The following is an 18,714-nucleotide window of genomic DNA, read 5'->3' as shown; positions in this document are numbered from 1 at the left end:
AATTTTGGGAATTTTGGGGAATTTTTGGGGATTTTGAGGAGTTTTGGGGGATTTTAGGGCTTTTTTGGGGTTTTTTCAAGGGTTTTTTTGGGATTGTTTGGGGGTTTTTTGGGGAATTTTGGGGATCTGGGATTGGGGATTCATGGCCAGCACTCCTGGGGAATTTGGGAATTCCGGGAATTTTTGGGAATTTTGGGGAATTTTTGGGGATTTTGGGGGAGTTTTGGGGGAGTTTTGGGCTTTTTTGGGGGGTTTTTGAAGGGTTTTTTTGGGGTTTTTTGGGGATTTTTGGGGGATCTGGGATTGGGGATTCAGCCACGTCCGGCACTCCTGGGATGCGGGAATTCCGGAATTTTTTGGGAATTTTGGGGAATTTTTGGGGAATTTGGGGAGTTTTGGGGGATTTTTGGGGGGTTTTTGAAGGGTTTTTTTGGGGTTTTTTGGGATTTTTTGGGGAATTTTGGGGATCTGGGATTGGGGATTCATGTCCGGCACTCCTGGGATTCGGGAATTTTTGGGGGATTTTTGGGGATTTTGGGGATTTTTGGGGAATTTGGGGGATTTTTGGGGAGTTTTGGGGGCTTTTAGGGCTTTTTTGGGGGTTTTTAAAGGGTTTTTTTGGGGATTTTTGGGGGAATTTTTGGGATTGTTTGGGAATGTTTAGAAAATGTTGGGATTCAGGAATTTGGGGGAATTTTGAGGAATTTGGGGAATTTGGGGGATTTGGGATAAGCCACGTCCGGCACTCCTGGAAAATTCGGGAATTTCGGGGGTTTTGGGGGATTTTTGGGAATTTTGGGGAATTTTTGGGGGAGTTTTGGGGGATTTTTAGGGATTTTTGGGAGGTTTTAAAGGGTTTTGGGGATTTTTGAGGAATTTTTGGGATTGGTTGGGAATTTTTGGGGAATTTTGGGGATTTTTTGGGAATTTTTAGAAAATTTTGGGGTTCAGCCACGTCCGGCACTCCTGGAAATTTGGGAATTTGGGAATTTTGGGGAATTTTGGGGATTTGGGATCAGCCATGTCCGGCACTCCTGGAAATTTGGGAATTTTGGGATTTTTCAGAATTTTTTGGAAATTTTGGGGGAATTTTTTGGGGAATTTTGGGGAGTTTTGGGGGATTTTAAAGGAATTTTATGGGTTTTTTAGGGATTTTTTTAGGAAGTTTCGGGCTTGTTTGGGAATTTTTAGAAAATTTTGGGATTCAGCCACGTCCGGCACTCCTGGGAAATTTGGGAATTTCGGGGATTTTTTGGGGAATTTTTGGGAATTTTTGGGACTTTGGGGTTTGGGATTTGGGATCAGGATTTTGGGATTTGGGATGTTGGGAATTTAGGATGGAATTTTGGGAATTTGGGGTGGGAATCTGCGATGGGATTTTGGGGATTTAAGATGGGAATTTCTGGATCTGGAATGGAATTTTGGCGATTTTGGGATCGGGAATTTTGGGAATTTGGGGATTTTGGGGATTTGGGATTTTAGATCAGAATTTTGGGAATCTGGGATGGGAATTTGGGAGTTTGGGATTAGGATTTTGGGGATTTGGGATCGGGAATTTGGGGTTTACGATCAGGAGTTTGGCCCAGGGATTTGGGATCGGGAATTTGGGGATTTTGGGGATTTAGGATTTTGGGAATGTTGGGGATTTCGGGTTTAGGATCAGGAATTTGGGATTTGGGATGGGAATTTTGGGATTTTGGTGATTTCGGATCAGAATTTTGGGGATTTTTAAGATGGGAATTTTGGGAATTTGGGGATTTAGGAGCGGGAATTTGGGATTTTGGTGATTTTGGATCAGAATTTTGGGAATTTAGAATGGGAATTTCGGGAATTTTGGAATTTCGGGCTGGGAAATTTGGGAATTTGGGGATTTAGGAGAGGGAATTTGGGATTTTGGTGATTTTGGATCAGAATTTTGCGAATTTAGAATGGGAATTTCGGGAATTTTGGAATTATGGGCTGGGAAATTTGGGAATTTTTCTCAGCTGCAGCTCCCTCTGGAAGTGCTCCAGGGCCCGGGGATGCGGGAACGGGGAGTTGGGATTTTGGGGATCTCAGATTCGGGGATTTTGGGGATTTTGGGGATTTTGGGATGGGAATTTCGGGAATTTTGGGGTCCCACCTCCAGGGGCTCCCCGCGCCGCAGCTGCAGCTCCCTCTGGAAGTGCTCCAGGGCCCGGGAATGCGGGAACGGGGATTTTGGGGATTTTGAGGATTTCAGATTTGGGAATTTTGGGAATTTTGGATCAGAATTTTGGGAATTTGGGATTAGGATTTTAGGGATTTAGGATTGGGAATTTTGGGAATTTGGGCTGGGAAATTTGGGAATTTTTTTCAGCTGCAGCTCCCTCTGGAAGTGCTCCAGGGCCCGGGAATGCGGGAACGGGGATTTGGGGATTTTGGGGATTTTGGGACGGGAATTTTGGGGATTTTGGGAATTTTGGGATGGGAATTTTGGGAATTTGGGGTCCCACCTCCAGGGGCTCCCCGCGCCGCAGCTGCAGCTCCCTCTGGAAGTGCTCCAGGGCCCGGGAATGCGGGAACGGGGATTTTGGGGATTTCAGATTTGGGAATTTTGGGGATTTTGGGGATTTTGGGATGGGAATTTTGGGAATTTGGGGTCCCACCTCCAGGGGCTCCCCGCGCCGCAGCTGCAGCTCCCTCTGGAAGTGCTCCAGGGCCCGGGAATGCGGGAACGGGGATTTTGGGGATTTCAGATTTGGGGATTTTGGGATGGGGATTTTGGGGATTTTGGGATGGGGATTTTGGGAATTTTGGGACGGGAATTTTGGGAATTTGGGGTCCCACCTCCAGGGGCTCCCCGCGCCGCAGCTGCAGCTCCCTCTGGAAGTGCTCCAGGGCCCGGGAATGCGGGAACGGGGATTTTGGGGATTTTGGGGATTTTGGGATGGGAATTTTGGGAATTTGGGATTAGGATTTTGGGGATTTAGGATTGGGAATTTTGGGAATTTGGGGATTTTGGGCTGGGAAATTTGGGAATTTTTCCCAGCTGCAGCTCCCTCTGGAAGTGCTCCAGGGCCCGGGAATGCGGGAACGGGGATTTTGGGGATTTTGGGATGGGAATTTCGGGAATTTGGGATTAGGATTTTAGGGATTTAGGATTGGGAATTTTGGGAATTTGGGAATGGAATTTTGGGAATTTTTCTCAGCTGCAGCTCCCTCTGGAAGTGCTCCAGGGCCCGGGAATGCGGGAACGGGGATTTTGGGGATTTTGGGTATTTTGGGACGGGAATTTTGGGAATTTTGGGAATTTTGGGATGGGAATTTCGGGAATTTTGGCTCCCACCTCCAGGGGCTCCCCGCGCCGCAGCTGCAGCTCCCTCTGGAAGTGCTCCAGGGCCCGGGAATGGATTTGGGATCGGGATTTGGGAATTTTGGATCAGAATTTTGGGAATTTTGGGAATTTTGGGACGGGAATTTTGGGAATTTTGGGAATTTGGGGTCCCACCTCCAGGGGCTCCCCGCGCCGCAGCTGCAGCTCCCTCTGGAAGTGCTCCAGGGCCCGGGAATGCGGGAACGGGGATTTTGGGGATTTCAGATTTGGGAATTTTGGGAATTTTGGGAATTTTGGGAGGGGAATTTTGGGAATTTTGGTTCCCACCTCCAGGGGCTCCCCGCGCCTCAGCTGCAGCTCCCTCTGGAAGTGCTCCAGGGCCCGGGAATGCGGGAACGGGGATTTGGGGATTTCAGGATGGGAATTTTGGGAATTTTGGGAATTTTGGGACGGGAATTTTGGGAATTTTGGGAATTTGGGGTCCCACCTCCAGGGGCTCCCCGCGCCTCAGCTGCAGCTCCCTCTGGAAGTGCTCCAGGGCCCGGGAATGCGGGAACGGGGATTTTGGGGATTTTGGGGATTGCAGATTTGGGGATTTTGGGTATTTTGGGATGGGAATTTTGGGAATTTGGGGTCCCACCTCCAGGGGCTCCCCGCGCCGCAGCTGCAGCTCCCTCTGGAAGTGCTCCAGGGCCCGGGAATGGATTTGGGATCGGGATTTGGGGATTTTGGGGATTGCAGATTTGGGGATTTTGGGAATTTTGGGATGGGAATTTCGGGAATTTTGGGTCCCACCTCCAGGGGCTCCCCGCGCCGCAGCTGCAGCTCCCTCTGGAAGTGCTCCAGGGCCCGGGAATGCGGGAACGGGGATTTTGGGATGGGGATTTTGGGGATTTTGGGAATTTTGGGACGGGAATTTTGGGAATTTGGGGTCCCACCTCCAGGGGCTCCCCGCGCCGCAGCTGCAGCTCCCTCTGGAAGTGCTCCAGGGCCCGGGAACGGATTTGGGATCGGGATTTGGGGATTTTGGGAAGGGAATTTTGGGGATTTTGGGAATTTTGGGACGGGAATTTTGGGAATTTGGGGTCCCACCTCCAGGGGCTCCCCGCGCCGCAGCTGCAGCTCCCTCTGGAAGTGCTCCAGGGCCCGGGAATGCGGGAACGGGGATTTTGGGGATTTTGGGGATTGCAGATTTGGGAATTTTGGGGATTTTGGGATGGGAATTTTGGGAATTTGGGGTCCCACCTCCAGGGGCTCCCCGCGCCGCAGCTGCAGCTCCCTCTGGAAGTGCTCCAGGGCCCGGGAATGCGGGAACGGGGATTTTGGGGATTTTGGGACGGGAATTTTGGGAATTTTGGGAATTTTGGGATGGGAATTTTGGGAATTTGGGGTCCCACCTCCAGGGGCTCCCCGCGCCGCAGCTGCAGCTCCCTCTGGAAGTGCTCCAGGGCCCGGGAATGCGGGAACGGGGATTTTGGGGATTTTGGGGATTTTGGGACGGGAATTTTGGGGATTTTGGGAATTTTGGGATGGGAATTTTGGGAATTTTGGCTCCCACCTCCAGGGGCTCCCCGCGCCGCAGCTGCAGCTCCCTCTGGAAGTGCTCCAGGGCTCGGGAATGCGGGAACGGGGATTTTGGGGATTTCAGATTTGGGAATTTTGGGGATTTTGGGAATTTTGGGACGGGAATTTTGGGAATTTGGGATTAGGATTTTGGGGATTTAGGATTGGGAATTTTGGGAATTTGGGGATTTTGGGCTGGGAAATTTGGGAATTTTTCCCAGCTGCAGCTCCCTCTGGAAGTGCTCCAGGGCCCAGGGACGGATTTGGGATCGGGATTTGGGGATTTTGGGGATTTTGGGGATTGCAGATTTGGGGATTTTGGGAATTTTGGGAGGGGAATTTTGGGAATTTGGGGTCCCACCTCCAGGGGCTCCCCGCGCCGCAGCTGCAGCTCCCTCTGGAAGTGCTCCAGGGCCCGGGAATGCGGGAACGGGGATTTTGGGGATTTTGGGGATCTCAGATTCGGGGATTTTGGGAATTTTGGGAATTTTGGGACGGGAATTTCGGGAATTTTGGGGTCCCACCTCCAGGGGCTCCCCGCGCCGCAGCTGCAGCTCCCTCTGGAAGTGCTCCAGGGCCCGGGAATGCGGGAACGGGGATTTTGGGGATTTTGGGAATTTTGGGATGGGAATTTTGGGAATTTTGGGAATTTTGGGATGGGAATTTTGGGAATTTTGGGTCCCACCTCCAGGGGCTCCCCGCGCCGCAGCTGCAGCTCCCTCTGGAAGTGCTCCAGGGCCCGGGAATGGATTTGGGATCGGGATTTGGGAATTTTGGATCAGAATTTTGGGAATTTTGGGAATTTTGGGAGGGGAATTTTGGGAATTTGGGGTCCCACCTCCAGGGGCTCCCCGCGCCGCAGCTGCAGCTCCCTCTGGAAGTGCTCCAGGGCCCGGGAATGCGGGAACGGGGATTTTGGGGATTTTGGGATGGGAATTTTGGGAATTTTGGGAATTTTGGGACGGGAATTTTGGGAATTTGGGGTCCCACCTCCAGGGGCTCCCCGCGCCGCAGCTGCAGCTCCCTCTGGAAGTGCTCCAGGGCCCGGGAATGTGGGAACGGGGATTTTGGGGATTTTGGGGATTTTGGGACGGGAATTTTGGGAATTTTGGGATGGGAATTTTGGGAATTCGGTTCCCACCTCCAGGGGCTCCCCGCGCCGCAGCTGCAGCTCCCTCTGGAAGTGCTCCAGGGCCCGGGAATGGATTTGGGATCGGGATTTGGGGATTTTGGGGATTTTGGGAATTTTGGATCAGAATTTTGGGAATTTGGGATTAGGATTTTAGGGATTTAGGATTGGGAATTTTGGGAATTTGGGCTGGGAAATTTGGGAATTTTTTTCAGCTGCAGCTCCCTCTGGAAGTGCTCCAGGGCCCGGGAATGCGGGAACGGGGATTTTGGGGATTTCAGATTTGGGAATTTTGGGAATTTTGGGAATTTTGGGATGGGAATTTCGGGAATTTGGGGTCCCACCTCCAGGGGCTCCCCGCGCCGCAGCTGCAGCTCCCTCTGGAAGTGCTCCAGGGCCCGGGAATGGATTTGGGATCGGGATTTGGGGATTTTGGGACGGGAATTTTGGGAATTTTGGGTATTTTGGGACGGGAATTTCGGGAATTTTGGGTTCCCACCTCCAGGGGCTCCCCGCGCCGCAGCTGCAGCTCCCTCTGGAAGTGCTCCAGGGCCCGGGAATGCGGGAACGGGGATTTTGGGGATTTTGGGGATTTTGGGATGGGAATTTTGGGAATTTGGGGTCCCACCTCCAGGGGCTCCCCGCGGCGCAGCTGCAGCTCCCTCTGGAAGTGCTCCAGGGCCCGGGAATGCGGGAACGGGGATTTTGGGGATTTTGGGGATTTTGGGGATTGCAGATTTGGGAATTTTGGGAATTTTGGGATGGGAATTTTGGGAATTTGGGGTCCCACCTCCAGGGGCTCCCCGCGCCGCAGCTGCAGCTCCCTCTGGAAGTGCTCCAGGGCCCGGGAATGCTGGCCCAGGTCCCGGAAGGTGGCGGCCAGCGAGACGTGGATGGCGGCCAGCTCCCGGCCCGGCCGCCCCGCCGCCTCCGCCAGCTCCAGCTGCAAGAATTCCCAAAAAAAAACCGGGAAAACGTCACCCACAACGGCCCGAAATCAGGGAGGGAATGGGGGGAAGGAAAAAAAAAAGCAGGGGGGGGAATGGGGAAAAATGGGGGGAAAACGGGGGGAAATTGGGGGGAAAATCGGGGAAAAATCGGGGAAAAATCGGGGAAAAATCAAGGAAAAATCGGGGGAAAATAATGAAAAAAATCAGGAAAAAAATCCAGGAAAAATCAGGAAAAAAATCCAGGAAAAATCAGGAAAAATCATTAAAAAATAATGAAAAATAAGGGAAAAATCAGGAAAAATCAGGGGGGAAAAAAATCAGGAAAAAATAACGAAAAATCAGGAAACATAAGGGAAAAATCAGGAAAAATCTAAAAATAAAAAAAAAATCCCGAAAAAATCATTAAAAATCCCCTAAAATCAGGAAAAAATCAAGAAAAAAATGAGGAAAAATCAGGACAAATCCGGACAAATCAGGAAAAAATCAGGGAGAAATCAGAAAAATCAGGAAAAAAATCAGGACAAAATCAGGACAAAATAAGGACAAAAAGTCAGGAAAAATCAGGAAAAAAATCCTCAAAAAATCATAAGAAATTCCCCAAAATCAGGAAAAAATCATGACGAAATCATGAAAAATCTGGAAAAATCAAGAAAAAATCAGGAAAAAAAAATCAGAGAAAAAAAATCGGGAAAAATGCCCAAAATATCAGGAAAAAAAAATCCCCCAAAATCAGGAAAAAAATAATGAAAAAATCAGAAAAGATCAGGGAACAATCAGGAAAAAATAAGGAAAAAAAATCAGAGAAAAAAAATCAGGAAAAATCCCCAAAAAATCAGGAAAAAAAAAATTCCCCAAAATCAGAAAATAATTTAGAAAAAATAATGAAAAAATTAGAAAAAATCAGGAAGTAATCAGGAAAAAATCAGGAAAAATAATTTAAAAATAAAGGAAAAATCCAGAAAAATCTGGAAAAAAATCAGGGGAAAAATCAGGAAAAATCAGGAAAAAAATCAGGAAATAATCAGGAAAAAATCAGGAAAAATCATTTAAAAATAAAGGAAAAATCCGGAAAAATCTGGAAAAAATCAGGGGAGAAATCAGGGGGGAAATCAGGAAAAAAATCAGGAAAAAAAGTCAGGAAAAAATCAGGAGAAAAATCAGGAAAAAAAAATCTGGAAAAAAACAGGAAAAATCTGGACAAATCAGGAAAAAATCAGGGAAAATCAGGGAAAAAATCAGGAAAAAACGGGGGAAAAAAATCAGTTAAAAATCATGAAAAAATGTGGAAAAATCGTGAAAAAAATCATGAAAAATCAGGAAAAAAATCAGGAAAAAAATCAGGAAAAAATCGCGCAAGCGCAGAACGGATTTCCCGGATTTCCCGGATTTCCCGGATTTCCCGGCATTCCCGGCATTCCCGGCATTCCCGGCATTCCCGGCATTCCCGATTTCCCGTACCTGTCTGCGGTAGAAGTGGGCGGCGCGCTGGAAGTGGCCCAGGCGGCTCAGGCTGTCCCCCAGGCGCTCGAGCAGCGACAGAGACGCCGAGACATCGGCCGGGGACCCGGAGGAGAGAGCGGCCAGAGCCCGGCACACCCGAGAGGCTGCGGGAGAGAGAGGATACTGGGGATACTGGGAGACTGGGATACTGGGATACTGGGATACTGGGGATACTGGGGATACTGGGGATACTGGGAGACTGGGAGACTGGGAGACTGGGGATACTGGGAGACTGGGGAGACTGGGAGACTGGGATACTGGGGAGACTGGGAGACTGGGGATACTGGGGATACTGGGGATACTGGGGAGACTGGGAGACTGGGGAGACTGGGGATACTGGGATACTGGGGATACTGGGGATACTGGGGATACTGGGAGACTGGGAGACTGGGATACTGGGATACTGGGAGACTGGGGATACTGGGGAGACTGGGAGACTGGGGATACTGGGGATACTGGGGATACTGGGGAGACTGGGATACTGGGATACTGGGGAGACTGGGAGACTGGGATACTGGGGAGACTGGGAGACTGGGGAGACTGGGGATACTGGGAGACTGGGAGACTGGGAGACTGGGATACTGGGGATACTGGGGATACTGGGAGACTGGGGAGACTGGGATACTGGGGAGACTGGGGATACTGGGAGACTGGAGAGAGCGGCCAGGGCCCGGCACACCCGAGAGGCTGCGGGAGATACTGGGGATACTGGGGATACTGGGAGACTGGGAGACTGGGATACTGGGAGACTGGGATACTGGGAGACTGGAGAGACTGGGGATACTGGGGATACTGGGGAGACTGGGGAGACTGGGGAGACTGGGAGACTGGGAGACTGGGGATACTGGGGATACTGGGAGACTGGGATGGACATGGGGATACTGGGATACTGGAGAGCGCGGCCAGAGCCCGGCACACCCGAGAGGCTGCGAGAGAGATACTGGGATACTGGGGATACTGGGGATACTGGGGATACTGGGAGACTGGGGAGACTGGGGACACTGGGGATACTGGGAGACTGGGGAGACTGGGGACACTGGGGATACTGGGGAGACTGGGAATACTGGGAGACTGGGGATACTGGGAGACTGGGGAGACTGGGGACACTGGGGATACTGGGGACATGGGGACAGTGAGGCCGGGGACGGGGACGAGAGCGCGGCCAGAGCCCGGCACACCCGAGAGGCTGCGAGAGAGATACTGGGATACTGGGGATACTGGGGATACTGGGGATACTGGGGAGACTGGGGATACTGGGGAGACTGGGGAGACTGGGGATACTGGGGACACTGGGGATATTGGGGACATTGGGGGGACACTGGGGAGACTGGGGACACTCAGATAAATTGGGGCCATTGGGGACATTTTGGTGCCATTTTGGTGCCAATTTTGTCCCATCTTGGGCCATTTTGGTCCCATTTTTTCCCATTTTGGGGCCATTTTGCTGCCATTTTTTCCCATTTTGGTGCTGTTTTTCCCATTTTTTCCCATTTTGGTGGTTTTTTCCCATTTTTTCCTATTTTGGTGCTGTTTTTTCCCATTCCGGTGCCCCCAGGGCCATTTTGGTGCCTTTTTTTCCCATTTTTTCCTGTTTCGGTGCCGCCGAGAGCCATTTTTTCCCATTTTTCCCCATTTTTCCTCGTTTTTCCCATTTTTCCCCGTTTTCCCCGTTTTTTCCCATTTTTCCCCGTTTTTCCCCGTTTTCCCTGTTTTTTCCTGTTTTTCCCAGTTTTCCCCTGTTTTTCCCCATTTTCCCCCGGTTTTTCCCATTTTCCCCCATTCTCCCCCGTTTTTCCCTGGTTTTTTCCCCGTTTCCCCGTTTTTCCCCGTTCCAGTGCCGTTTTCCCCCATTTTCCTCCGTTTTCTCCATTTTTCCCCCATTTTTCCCCATTTTTTCCCCCATTTTCCCCCATTTTCCCCCTTTTTCCCATTTTTTCCCGTTTTTCCCCATTTTTCCCCGTTTTCCCCGTTTTTCCCCATTTTTTCCCCGTTTTTCCTCGTTTTGCTGCCATTTTTCCCCGTTTTCCCCGTTTTGCTGCCGTTTTTTCCCATTTTCCCCCATTTTTTCCCCGTTTTCCCCCATTTCCCCCCATTTTCCCCGTTTTTCCCCCCATTTCCCCCCCATTTTTCCCCCGTTTTCCCCATTTCCCCCCATTTTCTCCCGTTTTCCCCATTTTCCCCATTTCCCCCATTTTCCCCACTTTCCCCCATTTTCCCCCGTTGTTTCCCCATTTCCCCCGTTGTTTCCCCATTTTCTCCCCGTTTTCCCGGTTTTTTTCCCATTTTTCCCCATTTCTCCCCGTTTTCCCGGCGCGGGGCTGACCATGCCGCGGCCGTCTCCGCTCGTGCCCCCGTTGTTTCCCCATTTCCCCCGTTGTTTCCCCATTTTCTCCCCGTTTTCCCCCGTTGTTTCCCCATTTCCCCCCGTTGTTTCCCCATTTTTTCCCCCATTTTTCCCGTTTTTTCCCCCATTTTTCCCATTTTTCCCGTTTTTCCCGGGGCTGACCGTGCCGCAGGCGGCTCCGGAGGCGTCTCCGCTCGAGGCCGCGTTGTTTCCCCATTTCCCCCGTTGTTTCCCCATTTCCCCCGTTGTTTCCCCATTTCCCCCGTTGTTTCCCCATTTCCCCCGTTGTTTCCCCATTTCCCCCGTTGTTTCCCCATTTCCCCCCGTTGTTTCCCCATTTCTCCTGTTTTTTTCCCCATTTTTCCCGTTTTTCCCCGTTTTTCCCGTTTTTCCCGTGGCTGACCGTGCCGCAGGCGGCTCCGCAGCCGTCTCCGCTCGTGCCCCCGTTGTTTCCCCATTTCCCCCCGTTGTTTCCCCATTTTTCCCGTTTTTTTCCCCATTTCTCCCCGTTTTTCCCCATTTTTTCCCCCGTTTTTCCCCATTTTTTCCCCCATTTTTCCCATTTTCCCCCCATTTTCCCCGTTTTTCCCGTTTTTCCCGTGGCTGACCGTGCCGCAGGCGGCTCCGCAGCCGTCTCCGCTCATGCCCCCATTGTTTCCCCATTTCCCCCATTTCCCCGTTTTCCCCATTTTTTCCCCCATTTTTCCTGGTTTTTTTCCCCATTTCCCCGTTTTTTTCCCCTGTTTTTCCCCGTTTTTCCCGTTTTTCCCGGGGCTGACCGTGCCGCAGGCGGTGCCGCAGCCGTCTCCGCTCGTGCCCCCGTTGTTTCCCCCGTTGTTTCCCCATTTCCCCCCGTTGTTTCCCCTGTTTTCCCCCATTTTTTCCCCCATTTTTTTCCCGTTTTTTCCCCCCGTTTTTTCCCCCATTTTTCCCGTTTTTTTCCCATTTTTCCCGTGGCTGACCGTGCCGCAGGCGGCTCCGGAGGCGTCTCCACTCGTGCCCCCGTTGTTTCCCCATTCGCCCCGTTGTTTCCCCATTTCCCCCGTTGTTTCCCCATTTTTCCCATTTTTCCCCATTTTCCCCCCATTTTTCTCCCCGTTTTTCCCGTTTTTCCCGTGGCTGACCGTGCCGCAGGCGGCTCTGCAGCCGTCTCCGCTCGTGCCCCCGTTGTTTCCCCATTTCCCCCCGTTGTTTCCCCTGTTTTCCCCCATTTTTCCCATTTTTCCCGTTTTTCCCCGTTTTTCCCGTTTTCCCGGGGCTGACCGTGCCGCAGGCGGCTCCGCAGCCGTCTCCGCTCGTGCCCCCGTTGTTTCCCCATTTCTCTCAGTTTTTCCCCATTGTTTCCCCATTTTTCCCCGTTGTTTCCCCATTTTCCCCTGTTGTTTCCCCATTTTTTCCCCCCGTTTTCCCTGTTTTTCCCGTTTTTCCCGTTTTTCCCGGGGCTGACCGTGCCGCAGGCGGCTCCGGAGGCGTCTCCGCTCGTGCCCCCGTTGTTTCCCCATTTCCCCCCGTTGTTTCCCGTTTTCCCCCATTTTTTCCCCCATTTTTCCCCATTTTTTCCCCCATTTTTCCCGTTTTTTCCCCTTTTTTTCCCGTTTTTCCCGGGGCTGACCGTGCCGCAGGCGGCTCCGGAGGCGTCTCCGCTCGTGGCCGCGTTGTTTCCCCATTTCTCTCCGTTTTTCCCCATTGTTTCCCCATTTCCCCCCATTTTTCCCGTTTTTCCCATTTTTCCCCATTTTTCCCGTTTTTCCCGTGGCTGACCGTGCCGCAGCCGTCTCCGGAGGCGTCTCCTCTCGTGCCCGCGGGCTCCGTCCCGCGCCAGCGCCCGGCGCAGCGCCCGGCGCCCGCCCGCGAAGTCGCCCCGCGCCAGCAGCGCCTGCGGGACACAGCCTGAGCCCCAGCCACAGGATTCCCGGGAAAACAACCACATTCCCAAAAAATATCCCGGGAAAACAGCCACAGTCCCAAAAAATATCCCGGGAAACATCCACATCCCCCCGAAAATCCCGGGAAAATAACAGAATTCCCAGAGAAAATAACGAAATAACAAAAACAAACCCGGAAAACAACAACAGTCCCAAAACACAGCCCAGGAAAACATCCACATCCCCCCGAAAATCCCGGGAAAATAACAGAATTCCCAAAAAACACCCCGGAAAACATCCACATCCCCCCGAAAATCCCGGGAAAATAACAGAATTCCCAGAGAAAATAACGAAATAACAAAAACAAACCCGGAAAACAACGACATTCCCAAAAAACACCCCGGGAAAACAACCACATCCCCCCGAAAATCCAGAAAAAATAACAGAATTCCCAAAGAAAATCCAAATATCAGAATTCCCAAAGTAAATACCAGAAAAACAAAAACAAACCCGGGAAAACAACAACATTCCCAAAGAAAACTCCGGGAAAACAACCACATCCCCCCGAAAATCCCGAAAAAATAACAGAATTCCCAAAGAAAATACCAGAAAAACAAAAACATACCCGGGATAACAACGACATTCCCAAAGAAAATCCCGGGAAAATAACCAAATTCCCCCAAAAAATCCCAAAAAAAAAACCAGAATTCCCAAAGAAAATCCCGGGAAAACAACCACATTCCCCCCAAAAATCCCGAAAAAATAACAGAATTCCCAAAGAAAATCCCGGGAAAATAACCAAATTCCCCCAAAAAATAAAAAAAAACCCCCCGAAATTCCCAAAGAAAATCCCGAAAAAATAACGAACTTCCCAAAAAAAAATTCCCGAGAAAATAACAAAATTCCCAAAAAAATTCCCGGAAAAATAACGAAATTCCTATTAAAAATCCCAAAAAAATAACAGAATTCCCAAAGAAAATCCTGAAAAAATAACTAAATTCCCAAAAAAAATCCCAGAAAAAGAACAAAATAACCAAAAAAAAAAAAAAATCCTGGAAAAATAATGAGATTCCCAAAAAAAATCCCGGAAAAATAACGAAAAATCTGCAAAAAAATCCCCAAAAAATTTTGGAAAAATCCCAAAAAATTCCCAAAAATTCCTGGAAAAAATCCCAAAAAATTCCCAAATTTTTGGAAGCATCTCAGAGTCGAAATACTCCCGGGAAATCAAAAAAAAAATCAGAAAAAAAATTCGAAAAAAATAAAAAAAAAGCTAAAAAATCGCTATAAAACCCCAAAAAATTCCCAAAAAATTCCTAAAAAATTCCGGAAAAATCCCAAGAAATTCCCAAATTTTTGGAAGCATCTCAGAGTCAAAAAACTCCCAGAAAATTTAAAAAAAAATCCGAAAAAATTCGAAAAAAATCGAAAAAAAAAGCAAAAAAATCGCTATAAAACCCCAAAAAATTCCCAAAAAATTCCCAAAAAATTCCGGAAAAATCCCCAAAAATTCCCAAATTTTTGGAAGCATCTCAGAGTCGAAAAACCCACAGAAAATTTTTAAAAAATCAGAAAAAAATCGGAAAAAAAAGCAAAAAAATCGCTATAAAACCCCCCAAAATTCCCAAAAAATTCCCAGAAAATTCTGGAAAAATCCCAAAAATTCCTGGAAAAATCCCCAAAAATTCCCAAATTTTTTTAAACATCTCAGAGTCAAAAAACTCCCGGAAAATTAAAAAAAAAATCAGAAAAAAATGGAAAAAAAAGCAAAAAAATCGCTATAAAACCCCCAAAAATTCCCAAAAAATTCCCAAAAAATTCTGGAAAAATCCCAAAAAATTCCCAAATTTTTGGAAGCATCTCAGAGTCAAAAAACTCCTGGAAAATTTTAAAAAAATCAGAAAAAAATCGGAAAAAAAAGCAAAAAAATCGCTATAAAACCCCCCAAAATTCCCAAAAAATTCCCGGAAAATTCTGGAAAAATCCCCAAAAATTCCCAAATTTTTTTAAACATCTCAGAGTCAAAAAACTCCCGGAAAATTTAAAAAAAAATCAGAAAAAAATGGAAAAAAAAGCAAAAAAATCGCTATAAAACCCCGAAAAATTCCCAAAAAATTCCCAAAAAATTCCTGGAAAAATCCCAAAAAATTCCCAAATTTTTTTAAACATCTCAGAGTCAAAAAACTCCCAGAAAATAAAAAAAAAATCAGAAAAAATTCGAAAAAAATCAGAAAAAAAAGCAAAAAAATCGCTATAAAACCCCCAAAAATTCCCAAAAAATTCCCAAAAAATTCTGGAAAAATCCCAAAAAATTCCCAAATTTTTGGAAGCATCTCAGAGTCAAAAAACTCCTGGAAAATTTTAAAAAAATCAGAAAAAAATCGGAAAAAAAAGCAAAAAAATCGCTATAAAACCCCCCAAAATTCCCAAAAAATTCCCGGAAAATTCTGGAAAAATCCCCAAAAATTCCCAAATTTTTGGAAGCATCTCAGAGTCAAAAAACTCCTGGAAAATTTTAAAAAAATCAGAAAAAATAAAAAAAAGGCAAAAAAATCGCTATAAAACCCCCCAAAAATTCCCAAAAAATTCCTAAAAGATTCTGGAAAAATCCCCAAAAATTCCCAAATTTCTTTAAACATCTCAGAGTCAAAAAACTCCCAGAAAATCAAAAAAAAATCAGAAAAAATTCGAAAAAAATCGAAAAAAAAAGCAAAAAAATCGCTATAAAACCCCAAAAAATTCCCAGAAAATTCCTAAAAAATTCTGGAAAAATCCCAAAAAATTCCCAAATTTTTGGAAGCATCTCAGAGTCAAAAAACTCCTGGAAAATTTTAAAAAAATCAGAAAAAAATCAGAAAAAAAAGCAAAAAAATCGCTATAAAACCCCCCAAAAATTCCCAGAAAATTCCTAAAAAATTCCGTAAAAATCCCCAAAAAATACCAAATTTTTGGAAGCATCTCAGAGTCAAAAAACTGCCGGAAAATTTAAAAAAAAATCAGAAAAAATCGAAAAAAATTCGAAAAAAATTTGCGAAAAATCGCTATAGAAGCCCCAAAAAATTCCTAAAAAATTCCGTAAAAATCCCCAAAAATTCCCAAATTTTTGGAAGCATCTCAGAGTCGAAAAACTCCCGGGAAATAAAAAAAAAAAATCCGAAAAAATTCGAAAAAAATCGGAAAAAAAGGCAAAAAAATTGCTATAAACCCCCAAAAAATTCCCCAAAAAATTCCCAAAAAATTCCGGAAAAATCCCAAAAAATTCCCAAATTTTTTTAAACATCTCAGAGTCAAAAAACTCCCGGAAAATTTAAAAAAAAATCAGAAAAAAATGGAAAAAAAAGCAAAAAAATCGCTATAAAACCCCAAAAAATTCCCGAAAAATTCCCAGAAAATTCCGGAAAATTCCCGAGAATTCCCGAATTTCCTGACCTGTCCCAGGGCGGCCTCGGCCTCGGCCAGGAGCCGGGGGGGCCGGAGGTGCCGGGCGCAGTCGCGGGCGCGGCCGAGGCTCCGAAGGGATTCCGGGAATTCCCGGCAGCGCTGCTGGAGCAGCCCCAGGTTGAAATGGGCCCGGAACTGATCCTCCAGGGAGTGGCACTGCCTGGAAAACAATTCCCGGAATTCCATCCCGAAATTCCATCCCGAAATTCCCGAAATTCCATCCCGAAATTCCCGAAATTCGGATTGCCGAAATTCCCGAAATTCGGATTGCCGAAATTCCCATCCCAAATTCCTGAAATTCCCATCCCAGATCCTCCAGGGAGTGGCACTGCCTGGAAAAAAATTCCCGGAATTCCATCCCGAAATTCCCAAAATTCGGATTGCCGAAATTCCCGGCAAAAATAACCAAAATTCCCATCCCAAATTCCCGAAATTCCCATCCCAGATCCTCCAGGGAGTGGCACTGCCTGGAAAACAATTCCCGGAATTCCATCCCGAAATTCCATCCCGAAATTCCCGAAATTCCATCCCGAAATTCCAGGCAAAAATTCCCCAAAATTCCCATCCCAAATACCCGAAATTCCAGTCCCAAAATCCCAAATTCCCATCCCAGATCCTCCAGGGAGTGGCACTGCCTGGAAAACAATTCCCAAAATTCCATCCCGAAATTCCCGAAATTACATCCCGAAATTCGGATTGCCGAAATTCCCGGCGAAAATAACCGAAATTCCAGTCCCAAATTCCCAAAATTCCCATCCCAAAATCCCGAAATTCCCATCCCAGATCCTCCAGGGAGTGGCACTGCCTGGAAAAAAATTCCCGAAATTCCATCCCGAAATTCCCGAAATTCCAGGCGAAAATACCCGAAATTCCAGGCAAAAATTCCCCAAAATTCCCATCCCAAATACCCAAAATTCCCATCCCAAAATCCCGAAATTTCCATCCCAGATCCTCCAGGGAGTGGCACTGCCTGGAAAACAATTCCCGGAATTCCATCCCGAAATTCCATCCCGAAATTCCCGAAATTCCCGGCAAAAATTCCCCAAAATTCCCATCCCAAATACCCGAAATTCCCATCCCAAAATCCCAAATTCCCATCCCAGATCCTCCAGGGAGTGGCACTGCCTGGAAAACAATTCCCGAAATTCCATCCCAAAATTCCCGAAATTCCATCCCGAAATTCCCGAAATTCAGATTGCCAAAATTCCCAGCGAAAACACCCGAAATTCCCATCCCAAATACCCGAAATTCCCATCCCAGATCCTCCAGGGAGTGGCACTGCCTGGAAAAAATTCCCAAAATTCCATCCCGAAATTCCCGAAATTCGGATTCCCGAAATTCCCGGCGAAAATACCCGAAATTCCAGTCCCAAATTCCCAAAATTCCACTCAGAAATTCCCAACATTCTGGTTCTAAACACTCAAAAATCCTCTCCAAACTTCCCAGAATTCCATCCCAGAATTCCCAAAATTCCCATCCCAAATTCCCGAAATTCAGATTCCCAAAATTCCAGGCAAAAATTCCCAAAATTCCAGGCCAAAATACCTGAAATTCCCATCCCAAATTCCCGAAATTCCCATCCCAAAATCCCAAATTCCCATCCCAGATCCTCCAGGGAGTGGCACTGCCTGGAAACAATTCCCAAAATTCCCAAAATTCAGATTCCCGAAATTCCAGTCCCAAATTCCCAAAATTCCGGTTCTAAACACCCAAAAATCCTCTCCAAACTTCCCAGAATTCCATCCCAAAATTTCCATCCCAAATTCCCAAAATTCAGATTCCCAAAATTCCAGGCAAAAATTCCCAAAATGCCAGGCAAAAATTCCCAAAAATTCGGTCCTAAACACCCAAAAATCCTCTCCAGAATTCCCAGAATTCCCAAAATTCCCAAATCCCAGTTTCCCAAAATTCCAAAAAATTCCAATCCCAGAATCCCAAAATTCCCATCCCAAAATTCCCAAAAATTCCCACAAATCCTCTCCCAAACCCCCAAATCCCTTCCCAAAACCCCCAAAAATCCCATTAAAACCCCCCAAAATCCTCTCCAAACCCCCCAAATTTCCCTCCCAGCACTCCCAGCATTCCCGAAATTCCCAAAATTCCCGGAATTCCTGGAATTCTCACGTGGCCAGCTGGGCGCTGCGCTGGAGCAGCCGGGAGCTCTCCCCGAAATTCCCAACATTCCATCCCAAAATTCCTCTCCCAAAAACCCCCAAAATCCTCTCCAAACCCCCCAAATTTCCCTCCCAGCATTCCCAAAATTCCCCAAAACTCCCAAAATTCCCACAAATCCTCTCCAAATCCTCCAAATCCCTTCCCAAAACCCCCAAAAATCCCATTTTAAACCCCAAAAATCCCATTAAAACCCCCCAAAATCCTCTCCAAACCTCCCAAATCTTCCGCCCAGCATTCCCAGAATTCCCGGAATTCCCAAAATTCCCGGAATTGCGGGATTCTCACGTGGCCAGCTGGGCGCTGCACTGCAGCAGCCGGGAGCTCTCCCCGAAATTCCCAGAATCAATCCCAAAATTCCCAAAAATCCTCTCCCAAAAACCCCCAAAATCCTCTCCAAACCCCCCAAAATTCCCTGCCAGCATTCCCAAAATTCCCCAAAATTCCCAACAATT

General features: G+C 47.5%; 1 protein-coding gene across 5 annotated transcripts in view; it reads right to left on the bottom strand.

Annotated features, from left to right (window-relative positions):
• The window catches only part of LOC144245930 (tonsoku-like protein), a 74,163-nt gene extending 55,884 nt beyond the window's left edge, over nucleotides 1-18,279 (bottom strand). For all 5 annotated transcript variants that reach the window (XM_085572713.1, XM_085572712.1, XM_085572710.1 and 2 more), the window contains exons 1-4: nucleotides 16,076-18,279; nucleotides 12,543-12,657; nucleotides 8,396-8,541; nucleotides 6,778-6,930 (exon numbers count right to left, since the gene is read on the bottom strand). In XM_085572713.1, the coding sequence (XP_085428839.1) occupies nucleotides 6,778-6,930; nucleotides 8,396-8,541; nucleotides 12,543-12,657; nucleotides 16,076-17,320 (1,659 nt within the window). In that variant the 5' untranslated portion in view covers nucleotides 17,321-18,279. The remainder of the gene's footprint in view (nucleotides 1-6,777; nucleotides 6,931-8,395; nucleotides 8,542-12,542; nucleotides 12,658-16,075) is intronic.
• Nucleotides 18,280-18,714: the final 435 nt, after the last annotated feature.

Source organism: Lonchura striata, chromosome 2, assembly GCF_050655825.1.
Source record: "Lonchura striata isolate lonStrDom1 chromosome 2, ASM5065582v1, whole genome shotgun sequence".
NCBI classification, from domain to species: Eukaryota; Metazoa; Chordata; class Aves; order Passeriformes; family Estrildidae; genus Lonchura; species Lonchura striata.
Note: the sequence above shows the minus strand (reverse complement) of the source record. Positions and strands in the feature narration are given on the sequence as shown.